A 15209-nucleotide genomic window follows, 5' to 3' on the forward strand; every position below is an offset into this window, starting at 1 on the left:
TACACTTTCCTTGCCATCTGTCATTCGGATGAGGAAAAAAAAAAGTACAATGGTACAATAGTATTGGTTTTCCACAGTGGGTGTATAAAGTCAACATTTAATCCCCACTTCTGTGATTAACCTAAAAACACAACCTAACAGTGCTGCTGAGGAAGGAGATAAATTCTCATATTCCCTAAACACACCCAAATTCTCCCAGATGCTCCACAATTTCTGCTGGCAACTATCCAGTCACATGTCTGCTTGTTTAACCTCAAGGCCTCCACCACAACACTGCTGCTCCTCCAAAATAAAGACTAAAGGTATTTATCTGGCTTTTATCCTTCCTACAGATAAAAGTTAATGTGACCAAAAGCTCCAGTGTTTGTGTCCTGCAGGGACAAATCATGAATACCTTTTTTTTTTTCTCGACTCATCTCCTTGCTAAACCGGCCTTGAAATGCTGGCGATTTGTTCAGTTTTAACCTAAAGCAATACAAAAGAAGTGGAAACAGTTACTTCATGGGACTTTTGACATCCTGCAATTAGGAGTGGAAATAATTTTTTGCACAATTACACAAATATAATAGTATGCAGCAGTAAAAGCTCCACATATGAAGTGAAATTACAAGCAGCCATGGGGTTCTTGTTGGAAAATGTAATATACAACAAACTTGCCAAAGCAAATCTGGAAGAGAAGGTTTAAGCTCTGATTTTCTCGTGCCTGACTACTGGAGTTTTTTTTTTTTCTCTTTTTTTTCCCCTTTTCTTTTATTTAGAAACAAAAGCAAAAATGAATACCAAATAAATTTGCTATTTACTCAGTTATCTTGTTCAGTTTGTTTGCTTGTTCTTATAGGAACATCTGTGCTAAATTACTATTTTTAAAGGCTTTGATCATTTCTACAAAAAATGTTTCTGCTTTGCTTCTGTTATTACTCTTTAGCTTTGTTTTTGCCATGTCGCCTTATGGCTTCAGTCTGTAACTTTTATAAAAAATATATTTTTTGCATACTTGTAGAAACTGTCTCTATGTTGTGGTAGTATGGTATGAGGCAAACAATCTGTGAAAAAAAATGTGAGGTCCTCTGCTTTGTGGTAACTAGAAACCACCAATCTTAGCCAGGCGGGGGGGGGGGTATGAGCGCTGTCAATCACCCTCAGTGTGGTGCTGCTCATACTCCAACACATATTCCATTTTCCTCCAACTTTTACAAATGTTACATACTGCAGCTTTAAGTTCTATATTTACACTTACAAAATGTTAAGCATTGATTTTGAAATATTAAGAGACCTCAGTTTTGATTGGTGGTGAGGCAGCTTGAGCACTCAGGGAGACCCGAGTTGTAGTCAAGTAGGCAAATCTACCTGTGGGCAAATGCTGGCATCTCATTGCAAACTACTTTGTCAATTTCTGGTGAATCCTGCAAAAGATGGTGGCGCAAAATATTAAATATTGTCGTTTTTCTTTAAGCAAATGAAACATTTAATAATCAACGTTCAAATTTGAATTCTGTTACCGTGTGATAAACAGTCAGTGGTGCAACTTAGCATCGTCTCTTTTACTTTATTTCAGGGAATACTTTTTTCCTGTACAAACACTTTTTTCCCCCCTCATCTGTTCATTTATTCACATTTAACTCAAACTATGAAGTGTACCATATAGATATTCTGTGACTGAAAAAAGCCCCATAGGAACACCACCCCACAGTGCCTGAGGTGACAGGGGGCTGAGAAAGTTCCCTTGGCTTTACTGGGCAATCCCTTGATAAATAAACTGGAAGGAAAGACCACCGCTGCTATCTGTAAGCCAATACTCCTCTGGAGAAGGGATGTCCCAGGGTTTGGCCCAGATGAAGCTGACTGTCTTGCTGTGTTCTTTTTGCACTCTGTTGCCTTAGGAAGAATTAACCATAAAACACACGCACACACACACACACACGCGCGCGCACGCGCATGCACTACACATTCAGGTCAGAATATAGGGGTACACTGCTTCATCTACTCATCGGCACTCCTTTAAATTTAGCATACATCACTCATATTCTGATGTATTACACCTATAACACCAAGGTGCAATCTATTGCGTATCTGCTGCAGACTGCAGTAAATGCATGCCTTGTAATTCCCTAAAGAGCTACCCCGCAAACTGCACACCTCCCATTAATCTTTTCCCTCCATCAGTCTCAGTCCTTAAGCAATCATACAAGGAATGTTGTACAAAATAGTTGAAATTGGGATGGAATAAAAAGAGCAAACTGGTGACCAAACACATGCAACATAAGTCAAATTGGAACACTGAGGCCATATATGATTTTTATTCTCACACAATCACCAGCTTAGAAGATATTCAATTAACGGCTATGATGCAGCTCGTGTCATTACTCAGCATGTTGAGAGATTGTCCCGCGAGACTCAACGGTCAGCAGCTCTGTCCTCAAAGGACATGTCTCATTTTCTCAAGAGGATCCTTGAGAGGATACTGTTTATTTTCCCTGCCTGCTGTTTACTCAGTTCTCTGTTTAGTTAGCAAAAGAACGATTTGTACTATCTTTACTGTTTAGAAATGAAGCACTTTCTCCAATCTTCTCTGGCTTGTTTAGAGGTCCTGTGATTTTGAACTTTTTCTCCGAGGTATGCATGCAAAAATAACGGCGTAACGTAAACAGAACTGAAAACGACCTCCTTCGCTTGTTCATGTTTACCTTTTTGTCTTTTTTTAGAATAGCAAAGTGTCAGACAATGGCAGGTGAGACATGGCCTTGGTCTAAATGGAGTCCTAGACTAGTCTCATGAAAAAAATTACATTCTTTAATTTTTTTTCTTTTTACGACAAAAATAATACCCTAGAACACACACTTTTTTTTTTTTTTTTTGCTGAATTTTAATTTACAACTTATTAGGACATATTTAAAAGTAACATAAATACATTATTTGCAAAAAAAATAATAGCAAATGTTGACATTGTATTTGTAATGTAGGTTTTTACACAATGTTATATTTCAACGTTTATTAGCCTTATATTTTGTTTAATATTTTATATTTATGGATTATTTGTATGGTATCTATGAGCATATTTGACTTTGTTTTCTTTAAACCACTATATATGGAATATGTGGAACTTCAATAAGTATAAATACCCTGTTCTCTTTTCCACATCTACTTTTTTTACATCTCATAATATATACATTTGTAGCTGCAAAGTTGATTTCTTTACCCTTTCCTCCTGGATGATCTATTGCCCAGCTAGCCTTCAATGTACGTGATTTTTGTTAACACTGCATACTTTTGATTAGCTTAATTGCTTAAGGTAGCATGTGGCAACAGAGAGATGTCTGTTAGTATTACTATACAGGGATTGTTTTATTTCCACAAGATATTTTATAATAAGTGACCACAACAATCAACTCAAAAATCCCACACTACAGAGAAAGTCATTCACCAAAGCAGAGACAAGTAATCCACTGATTTATTAAATCCTAATTTCACTCTACAGCCAAAAATGTTGCAAAAATGCTTTTTGTCCCTTTGTGACCCATATCTTTTTTTCATGGCAGTTTTAAAAAAATATATATATATATATTTCATATCAGACTACTTCCATACATTGAACATTTCGTTTTTCAAAGCAGCTTAAGTGTAATCAGTCACATTGCATTTCATCCAGTTTCTACTTCAGTGTGTATGACATCACCTTACCATTTTAAACATGAGGATTCTGGCAAAGCCTTGATCAAATGTAAACAGTGGATAAACTGAGCATGGCCAATGCAGAAGTGACTGCTACTTGATTTAATAATTGCATGCTCACACAGCTATTTGGAGTTGTGCTACATTCCACATGGCACAACAGTATTTATGAACATTACAATAGACACAGTTGCTGGAGCTAAGTTGTTAAAATTGTTGTTTGTACAACAATTTTTAGAATAGAAACTCACTAACACGTGCAGCATAAATTTTTATTCATGTAAACAAAATGAGCTGCTTGTAATATCAGGTATCCCTATGGGAATGCAAATTGAAGTTGTAGACTGATCACACTGGAATCTGATGGAGGTTGCGCTAAATTGATAATGTGAAAAACTACGAAGAATTTTTTGTGTGTTATTCAAAGTTGATTTACAAAAAAAAGCAAAATGTGGTCAATTTGTCCTCAGCCAGTAATTTTAAATTGTTCAGGAAAAAAAAAAGTGTCAAAAAACGTGAGGTAATAACTCGGCTCCTGGAAGTCTCATAGGATCAGTGGGTGGTTCTTTAGTGTGTCAGAATGGATTACATTCAGAATGCTAATCTAATTCAGATAAGAGTGTCCCAGACCACCCCTGAAGATGGTCAAAGGGAAAATGCTCTCCGATTGCCTTCACACTTCCAATCAGTGAGCAAAAGCCCATGTGACACAAAATTCAAAGTAAAATGTAATGTCAAAAACTTCGGATAAACATTTTCAAATTGAATTAATTTTTTGTGAGAGAAAATTACATATTTTCTCTCACAAAATATGTACTGTAATTCATATTTTGTGAATATGAACCCCTTAATTATTAACTTATCCGAGTTAATAATTCCTGCAAAACATAGACTTTTACATGTACGGGGGACATTTTCTGCCATAATCCAAGAGCACACATTTTCAGTCTGAAAGCAGGATTTCAAGACTTTTGTTGCTTACATAATTATTTTGAAAGCAGGACTTCATATCTTTATTCTCAAAACTTGTAATCCTTGCACTCAAAACGTCTCCTCGCGTTCAGACTTAGTCTCTGCTCGGAGCAAATCTTTGCTTGCAGAACTCTCTGCTCGCTTAGTGGAATTTTTCTGCCATAATTCTAGAGCGCACATTTTTATGACTGCAAACAGGATTTAATGGCTTTTATTCTCAAAACTTAAATATTTTTGTAGATGTACTATTTCTCTTGATTACATTTATAGTTTTGGTTATATTTACTTCATGACTCCATTATTTCAAACAGTTTGAAAAAGGTTGCACTTATACTTATTTAAACTGTGTTTCACTACCTTAAAGAGGTCTGAAAAACAAGCACGGAGAACATCAAGTCTCATGCAAGGCACATTTTCTCTGTTCACATTGCTTAGCCAAAACAGCTGCTGTGCTCTTATTTCTTTTTCCAGGGACAATGAAATGTATATGTGTGTGGATATATCTTCTATGTTTACATGTGTGGCTGTCTGCATGTGTGGCTGTGGGCTGCTCTACCACATGTGAGTGTGTTTTATGGTTCCAGAGGGAGTTAAGGTTAATGCAGTAAAACAACCTTCCTCGTGCCCAGTGTCTGCTTAAAGAGTGGATTTACTGTGCATGTAGTCAGGAAAAGGTTTAGAGCAAACGGGCTACGGTGAAGGGTGAAGTTCTTTTCAGTGGTTTAGGCTGTTATGGTGTGAGTTCTAATTTCAAAGCCACCGACTTTCACTAAGAGACGCAGTTGCTTTTATGCAAGTTTATGCAAGTTTCATTTGTATGCTACAAGCGATGATTAATCAGCAACACCAAGAAAGAAAGCGAATTCATGGTGAGATCCTAAACATTATATAAGCTCTTAAATATTCTGCTTTCTTCTATCAGCTCTTAAAGCTCGTCAAGATTTTTGTTTTTGTTTTGTTTAGTTTTTTTTGTTTCACAATGTTAGAGGTGAATTGTTTTGAGTAATACTGTCAACGTAAATTTCCAAAGATGAAAAAAAAAAGCAATGTGATCCACTGGTGGCAAGTATGGTCTGAAAAATATCTCATGTCAAGAAGAACACTGAAGTAACCATATAATGATGTAGCAAAATGTAAGGAGGTATCATTATACATTCCCTGGCACATATAGTGCCATTTTATAGCACAGTCAAGTAATTATATTACCTTCAGCTTTTATAAATATGCCTTATATATTAAACACAACTTGAAATTGGCTTCTGTCTAATCAAAAGAAACTCTAAACAAATGGGGTTTTAGCCTTGGTGTAAAGGAACTCGGTGTTTCAGCAGACTTGCAGTTTAGCTTATTCCAGATTGGGGGAACATAGAAGCTGCATGCTTCTTCTCCATGTTTGGTTCTGATTCTGGAGATGCGGCATAGACTAGAACCAGAAGACCAGAGTGGTCTGGAAGGTTGATAAAATGAAAACGCAACTTTAATGTATTTTGGTGCCAAACCATCCAATGATTTATGAAATAAGAAAAAGTATTAGAACTGCAGGTGATGTGCTCTACATAACTGTAATTGTGTTGTGACTATCACAATGTATTAACATACAGTTAATACTGTCAGTCTTTGCCTGGTTGCTCTTGGAAAAGAGATTGGGTAATCTCAATGAGACATACTTGGTTAAATAAAGGTTGCATATATGACTCATCTCTGTAGATAAAGCAGTGCTGGCACTGATCACTTTAAGGATCTATTCAGTCAAGCACAGAAAAGCCATCACAATCTGTATCTTTTGCTAATTGAAGATCACTTAACAACACTGCCTCAAGGCTTTTAAGCCAATGAGACGGCATTGATTTTTGTCCCTTTTTCTTCCAGGATCCTTCTTTCACCTCCCCTCTGCTGCAAGGTTTAATTGCACACAGGAGATATTTGCTCCCATTGCCAAATGTGCACACGTGCCCTTTACCTCCATGATGTAGTGGAATGTTTTAAATTTACTGTCAGCCCTCCAGGCACTAAATCACTCATTGTAACTGTTTTTACTTCATCACGTCTCTTTCTTTATGTACACCTTTGCATTTATGTTAGTCACTTATCTGACAACCAAAACAGCATTCTCTGTCTGAGACAGATCCCGGATATCTCTTAGTTCACTTGCTTTTAATACTTTCAAATTTGTAGGTGGATCAGTGAGGGATTTGCAAGCCACCCTGTAGCTTCACCCACACATTCATACATTCTCCTTGCTTAGCAGGTGTGTGTGTGTGCTGTGCTCTCTCCACAGGTGGACAAGGTGTGTGGCCTGTCTACACGGGAACCCCCAGGCATGTGGTCTATGAGACCAGAGGTCACAACCTCTTCCACAACCTTAACTTCACCTTCTCCATCTGCCTCCTCCTCCTCCTCCTCCTCCTCCCATATTTTACCAGTAGAGAGGGTAGCAAGGTTTGCCCACTTAAAAAGGTAGGCAAAAGCTTTGAGTTAATGTGAAACAAACTTAAGAAATGCTTGACTATCTTACCTTTTGCATATATTCACTGTACTGTTAGATTTGTCATAGATTAAGGGGTCGGATATCATTGATCCAAAACTATTACAGCTTCCGTCACTTCACACTGTTCTCCAGTGTTTAGTTGGATTCAAAAGTGCACACACACACAAGCACGCCCACACACAAGCACGCCCACACACGCCCACACACGCACACACACACACACACACACACACACACACACACCTACACACACAGACAAAAGTAACTTCTCTCCAGCACCACCCATACTCCCCACCTGGTTCCTGGAGCAACCATCGTGTGCCCACAGCAGCTGGTAGGCAGGCACAGCCGTGGTAAGATTAATCTTGACAGACCACACAATTTCCTGTTTACCCAGACGACCACACCACCAGCACTGCATGCCAGCCAGTGCCGCATTGGAAAGCACACACAGATGAACTAAAGCACTGTTGAGTGCTTGACCTCGTCCCACTCTGTGAATCGCTGCGCTGATGCCAAGCCTAGCTGTCACGGCTGGCATGGCACTGCCTCTGCCGTTCATAGCAACAGAGTCGAGTTCGCCCGCTTGTTGCCAGATCTGACCAGAGCTCGTGTGAGCCCTGGAGACTTCAAAGCCACAGCAGCAGCAAAAGAAGAATAATGGTTGGAAAATGTGAAAGATGATAGAGCATAGCTTTTTTTTTTCTTTTTTTGTACAAAGAAAGTAAATCAAAACATCCAGCAGTACTTTGTCTTAATTGTGCATTTCAACTGTTTGCACATGTGCTGATATGTGTTTGAGTGGATTTGGTGACTATAATATGAATTATATTCCATTTTCTGTTTTATTTTCCTGTTATTTTGGTTGAAATTGGTTATTAAGTCATACTTGGTTTGACAAGTCTCTGCATGTGCATAAATAATCACTTTCTACCACAGTCAGTCGAGTGTACTTTGTTCATCTTCCCTTCATCCCCTGTCATGCCAACCTTTTTTTTTTCTTGTTTATCTCTCCATGCCCCCTTTTCACCTCCCTGCATCCTCCTCCTTCCAATTCCCATTATTCCCAGTTCATTCCCTCTGAAGCCCTCCAAGAGCAATAATCCTAATCTGAGAACACTCTCTAGGTAAGCATAAACCCAAGGAATTGTTTTTCCTCGTTTATTTATTCAATATTATGAGATACCTGCAAAAGAAACAGTTTCTTTCAAAATAACATTTTCAGTTTGGTTACATTCTAAATACAATTTTCTTTCTTACATTGTTTGTGATAGATTAACCTAAAAGGATATGAAAAAAATGTATAATGCATTTCTTTTCAGTAACCTTGAAACCCTTGCATAAAATTGTGTGCAACTAATTGACTTGAGAAGCTTGCTTGATTGTTAAGCAATCCATCATGTGCAAGTATGAGCAAACACCATCAGGAACACACCAAACATGTCGAGGAAAAAGGATAAAGTTGTTGGCACTTTTAAAGCAGAGTGGCGTTGCATTAACAGTTTCTCAAACTTTAAGGTGTATGGCATGTTTCTATTAGTATTATTAGTTTAAGTATTTCTCAACTCAGATTGAAATTCTTGCTCATTATTCTTTGCAAAATAATTAAAGTTCAATCTGATTGGATAGATAGTTTTTGTGACCAAGAGTCTTCAGCTTCTGTCCAGATATTCAATTGGGGTTTTGGTCTGGACTTTGAGTTCACTATTCTAACATATAACCCTTGATCCATTGTAGATCAGTTTGTATCTCTAGCAGCTTTTCTATTGGAAGCAATCCTTCACTCCAGTCTCAAGTCTTTTGCACCCTCTAATGTTTTTTTTTTTTTTCCCAGGATTACCCTGTTTTTAGTTCCACCTCCCATCATCTCTGACCTGTTTTATTTTCCATATTGAATAAATTATTCACACAACATGATGCTGCCACATATTTCACTGGGAGGATAAGAGTTTGGAGATTATTTGACATTTTAGTTTCATTTTGTGTGTAGCATTAAATGTGCAATTTCAGAATTTGATTCAGAGTCACATTTATTGAACTAGCTTGTGGACAAACACATAGTGAATGTGGGAATTCTTAATATACAGAGATTTTAAATTATTTTTCCATTTGCTGGAGAAAATAAATATTTGAGAAATGCTGATACTTTCTTTTAACTGTGCATCTTTTTTTTTTGCCAATCTTTAATAATGGTCAAACTTGTGGAGTGCATAAGACATAGTTGACCTGTCAACAAGTTACCCCATCGAAGATGTGCATTTCTGTAACTCGGGTGTCCTCAGAGTTGGTATAATGCCTTGTTGTTTTGGTTATGCCATATTCGTTTTTATTTTTAGATGATGATTTGAATAATGCTCCTTTAGTTGCTCAAAGTTTGAGTTGTTTTATTACTTTACGCTTCATAAAAACCTTATTCTTTACCTCCCTTGTGGTAGGTCAGTGACGCAGTTTGTTCACAAATGTTTGTTCAAAAATGTCCACATATTAGGTGAAATCAGAAGGAAAACAGTTTAAGAGATTTTATTTAGGGTCTCAGAGTAGCGGAGAATAGAAACAGAAGCACTTTTTGTCAGTAAAATAATTAGAAAACTACCAAACATTTTCTATGCACTTCAGATTTTGCACTTGAAACACAACAAACTATGAAAGAATTCAAGGAAAATGACTTGAATTTTGAAACGCGTCACATCTAAAAACCTTTCTCTGGCTGTCTTAGCACCTAACCCGTCATTTTTGCTTCTCATTATGGGCTTAGACAATCGGAGTCAGGTCAAAAAGTTCTGCCTTTGCTTTGCAAAAGATGACAGTAACTATATTGATAACATCTGTTGGCAGATCTGGTGAAGCCCTACACAGTGCAACTAAGAAAATGTGCTGATGCAGTCACATTCAGGGGCTGTCGTTTCTGCCACTGTCAATATCATCGCTTGTATTTATCACATGCATGCCTTGTCAGAAAAATATTAAACTAGCGTTTGTTGTTACTTCAACTATTCCAGAGCACAGTGGCAGATATTCAGGCTCTTCATGGTATCATTTTGCAGATGACTCTTTGTATATTCTGTTTTTTTTTTATTTTTTTTTAATTTTAAGTCATTGTCATATAGTAATAATAATCATTCTATTGACTCTCCGTTTTTCCATTAGGGAGTTCTTAGGCCAACTGCAGCGCTATAAATCCTTCTTCAATACATTGCCAGAGCTGCTGTGTGATGGGGAGCAAACAATGGACGACTCCACCTGCTGGGGCGGCGATGGTGTTGTAGAAAGGTAAGAGAAATCTTTCTAGTGTCTCCATTGTTTGCATCACTGATTAACTTGTGTTTTCAGCGACAAAGCACAAACCTGCTTTCTATGTTTGACACACAAAATAACATCACTTGCAGTATAACTTCTAATTTGTGATTTAACTTTTCTTGAAAGTTAAATGCTTAACAGCTAGCTGTGGCAATAATTTTTAATATCTTGATTCGGGGGGTTAAGGAGGAGGGTTTGAAAATTGTCAGGCTGAGAGTCAGTGTGACTGGCTGCTGTTGATCACTGTGCAAATAAGGAAGTTATTATTATCCATCTCCCTATTGACTGAATGCTGGCAGGACGAAAAGTCATAAGGCTCTGGTTTTCTTTGTGTTTGTGTCAGTGATTGAATTGTTTTCTGCTGAGATTTTTATTTATGTGCTGATTTATAGATGTAGCCTTGGAACTGTTTTCCTGCTGATGGTTTTGGGCGCATCTCTAAGAGACCAGAGGGCTTGCTCAGTGTGTGGCTCTCCTGCCTCTCACTCAGCATATGAAGAAAATTATGCCAATTACTGAGCCAACTCAAATCTGTAATTGATTCTGAATTCTGGATCAGTTCCTTAAACACTCTTGAAACTACCTCCACAGCTATGACAAGGTCACGCTCTCCAATTTTTAACAACCACAGGAACTTCAGTTCAATTGGTACTGCCAGAACACACAGAAAAATATACAGATCCCATGGATTCATTTTCCCCTTCTCTGTGTGTGTGTGTGTGTGTGTGTGTGTGGGGGTGTGTGTGCGTGTGTGTGTGGGTGTGTGTGTGTGTGTGTGTGCGTGTGTGTGTGCGTGTGTGTGTGTGTGTGTGTGACTTTATCATTTTGCCCTTGTTCAACATCCGGGTCTGGCCTGACTTTACTTATGTATTTGGTAAGACAATGTGGTCAGCAAGAGATGCACTGGATGTTGGTTTTTATTGTGTTTAGTGACTGATTACAATTTCCGTCTTTTCCCCCTCATTCTCCTCCACCTAATATATTTGTTAAGACATCTGATGCATTGCAAAAGTATTCATGGCCCTTGGCCTTTTTTATCCTGTCCTTTACTCTGGTGCCCCTAAATAATGCTGTTTTGCTTAGGTTTATGTGGTTTGCAAAAGAGCATTAGTGAGCACACAGCATTACGGAGTTCAAGGAACATACGATTTGGGTCGTGAATAAAGTCGTGACATCTCAATCTTTGGACATTTCACAGAACATTATTCAATTCTTCATTTGAAAATGGAAATAGTATGGTAACAATCACACATTTACCAAAATAGGGTTGTCTATTTAAACTAACAACCTTGGCAAGAAGAACATTAGTCAGAGAAGCAGTTATGCGACCTTTGGAGACTCTGTGCTTGCGGAAATCCACAGCTTAGGTGGGTAAATCTGTTGCTCTGTCAATAGTTCTCTCTGTTTTGGAGGAGTGGTAAGAAGAAAGCATTTTGAAAATAAATCCAGTATTTAAAAAAATTGGCTCTAGTCATGATGGGGACACAGGAAACAATTGAAGAATGGGTTAGGGTTAAGTTAAGTTTCCCAGTGATGAAGCATGGTGGTGGCAGGGGTATGCTGTGGAGATGCTTTTTCTTTGGCAGGGGTACATACTCTTGCAAGGTAATCTATTGAACATACTACCAGTTAACTGGGCCTGTGCCAAGATTTTAGTACACAGTGATAAAAAATATTATATCTGCTTTGGAGATTTGTGATTTAAAAACCCATAAAGAAGGGAGAATGGGGACATCTACATTTATTTATCAACTTATGCAAAATAGAAATACAGCAAGTTCCCTCCTTTGTCTTTATGAGCAACCGGTCGTGAATTGAGCTTGTGTCATTTACTCCAAAGTGTGTTGGTTTTTCATTAACTGTACTACAGAGCTGTAACAGTGTATTATCACACACTCCCTGCTGATTGCCAGGTCATTGCTTGTGGTGTCAAGTGTTTCTGGTTTGAATGAGAAAACAGTGCCCCACTGAGACATTTGGCAACACTCACAAGCCTCGCTCCTTCACTTACTCTCTTTCCCTGTATCTGACTCTGTTGGCATTCATGACAGAGAAAGGAGGACAGAGCAGGGCATGATAAAAGAGTCGTCATTTTGGTGCCGTGGTGCCCCCTTTGCGTTGGGGTGCCCCTGATGAGGCAAGCATGTTGGAGTGAAAGTGTGGAGGGGGGCCTTGGCAACATAAAGACCCATTGTGGAGTCAGTAGAGTGGGGCACAATCCCGCTGTGGAGACCCCCAAAGCGTGGAGGGGGAACAAAGGCCCTCCTATGAGTCTGCATGGGAAAGACTCGGACATCAGTGCCATAACTTCTCCCACTGCTTGGACCTTTCTTGGGAAAGCTACGTCAGAACAGCAGTGACACAACCAAAAGAAGCAATGGTGTTAAGCAAAAACAAGAAACACATTAGGAAGATTTGAATGCGGCAGAGACTAACAAATCACATCAGCAGGAAACAGATCCAAAACAGAGATGCAAAGGTGTGAGTCCACACCAGTCCTCCATTGACATGTTGGGCTTTCCCTAAGCAAGAGATGCATCAATCCACATGGGATCCATAAGCTTGTGAACAGCTGGGAGGTTATTCACAAGGGCTCAGATGAGGAGCATGCGTCCACAGACAGACACACAATTTAAACTTCAAAGCACATGAAAGACTTTTGAGGTTGAAATCCCCTTCTTCTCTTCATCCAACATTTGATGACAGAGTTGTGAACGGGGTGCCAGCAGCTGTAAAGGGCATCTCGACATCTGCTGACATCTCTCAACATTTACACCATCATAGGTTGTAGTTTTTGTGTGTGTGTGTGTGTGTGTGTGTGTGTGTGTGTGTGTGTGTGTGTGTGTGTTGCATGTTTTCAGGAACATCAGGATCAAAATTATTACTTTCCATTTTTAAATTAGTGAGGATTTTTTTTTTATTCTGCAGATGTTTGGAACAAATTATGACTTATAAATTGGGCCAGTTCTTCTCTTTTTGTGGCACTTTGGAAGTGACAGTGTTTATTTTTTAACTAATCCTATAGATCTAAAATTTATAAAGACAGTTTTGTTGGACAGCTTTTTTTTTTGCTGTTTATTCAATGCTACATGACTCTGTTTCTGTTTTTAATGTTGTAAAGTACTTTGAAATGCCTTGCTACTGAAATGTGCTATACAAATAAAATTTGATTGATTGATTGGTTGATTGGTTGATTGATTGATTGATTGATTGATTGATTGATTGATTGATTGATTGATTGATTGATTGATTGATTGATTGATTGATTGATTGGTTGGTTGGTTGGTTGGTTGGTCCCGTTTCAGCTTTGAAGTACTATGTGAGTCACTTTGGATGAGACTGCATTTCACATGGTGCTTTTGCATGGACACAAGGGTGCAGAATTCACAGTTTTTGCTGTATTCAGACCGAATATGTAACTTTTGGAGTAACATCAAGCAAAATAACTATTTTATTTTGTTTTCCATGTTAAAATATCAACTGACATAAAAAGGGTGAAAGTTAAATGCTCACTGAGTCCCCCCAATTAGCATTTGGAAATGCCTGGTTACTGAAAAGTGCTTTACAAATAAAATTTGATTGATAAATATTACCAAAAGTATCTAATCAGAAAGTTATTCTTTTGAATTATGCAATCATCTTCTTTGCTTTGTTGATGTTGAAGATGGGATGAATGTTCCCACACTATGGCACAAGCCAGTGCACACATTCTCTGCACTTGGCTGCTTGCCCATCTCTGATACAAATGTAGAGTCATCAGAGTTTTTCTGCAGATAACCTGACTCTTACTTGTGCTGGATGTTTGAGGTGTACAGAGTGAAAAGGAATTGTGAAAGTATTGTCCCCTGTGGTGTTTCTGTCAGTGCTTTGAAAGGCAGAATTTTCCAAAGCACATGATCCTTTACCGGGTTCATGTTAAGGTTGAAGAGTTACTGCAGAATGCCGAAGAGTTTGTTCATATTTGCTGTAAGTGCATGGGGCCAAGACCTTTTGGACCTGCAGCCTTGTTCTGGTTCTATCTCACCTCTCCACCTGGGACAGACAGAAAAACGTGGGGGAGGAAGAGACCCCTGGCTCATCTGCTGATTTGATTGAAGAAAAAGAGGCAGAGTACAAAAAAAGATCCATGACTGAGGTTAAAGATAAATCATTAGAAGTGTGACAGGAAGGCTCGGGATCAAGAAAGGACCAAGTTGGCTTTGGTTGTTCCTGAACTGATTCTATTGAAGAATGTGTTGGTACTGTCCAGACTACCGTTTCCCTCCCTGCTTTCCTGGGTGTCACACTCCTGGGGGATATTTTAACGCTCGCATGAAAACGTGAGACTGGTGACGGGATCCAACACCCAGTCTTTCCACAGTTTTAAATTGCCATCGTTCAATTTCTCCAGACCTGCTGTGTCTGCGCTGAAGCTGCCTGCCTCCTTTTTCTCTCCCATTCTCGGTGTTCGTTGAAACACAACACCAGCTTTGAGTGAGGCCAGCTGATCTAACGTCAGGCTCTAAGATTACCTATTATAATCAATGGAACGGTTTAAACTCCCCCCCCACACACCTCCTTACCTCTTCTCCTTGATCTGTTCAGTATTCTCAATAGTTTATTACAAGCAAACAAAAAGTCTTCAGCATAACAATTGTCCAAACAGCAAGTAGAGGCAAGACTCTTCCTTCAAACTGCACAATTTCTCAGTTTCAACGGCTTTTTAAAGGGAGAGTCAAAACAAAATTTGCAACAGAGTTATTCCAATAATCTGCCACCTTATGAAATGGTGCAGGTCTAGAAT

At 38.6% G+C, this 15209-nt stretch overlaps 1 protein-coding gene across 1 annotated transcript in view; it reads left to right on the forward strand.

The window, feature by feature from the left end:
• Positions 1-15209, forward strand: part of gpc5c (glypican 5c) — a 110293-nt gene that overhangs the window by 39651 nt on the left and 55433 nt on the right. Inside the window, exons 4-6 of the mRNA XM_015012399.2 lie at positions 6920-7098; positions 8200-8256; positions 10277-10399. Of these exons, the coding sequence (XP_014867885.2) occupies positions 6920-7098; positions 8200-8256; positions 10277-10399 (359 nt within the window). The remainder of the gene's footprint in view (positions 1-6919; positions 7099-8199; positions 8257-10276; positions 10400-15209) is intronic.

Source organism: Poecilia mexicana, unplaced genomic scaffold, assembly GCF_051168715.1.
Source record: "Poecilia mexicana isolate PSO_F unplaced genomic scaffold, ASM5116871v1 scaffold_17, whole genome shotgun sequence".
In the NCBI taxonomy this organism is placed as follows: domain Eukaryota; kingdom Metazoa; phylum Chordata; class Actinopteri; order Cyprinodontiformes; family Poeciliidae; genus Poecilia; species Poecilia mexicana.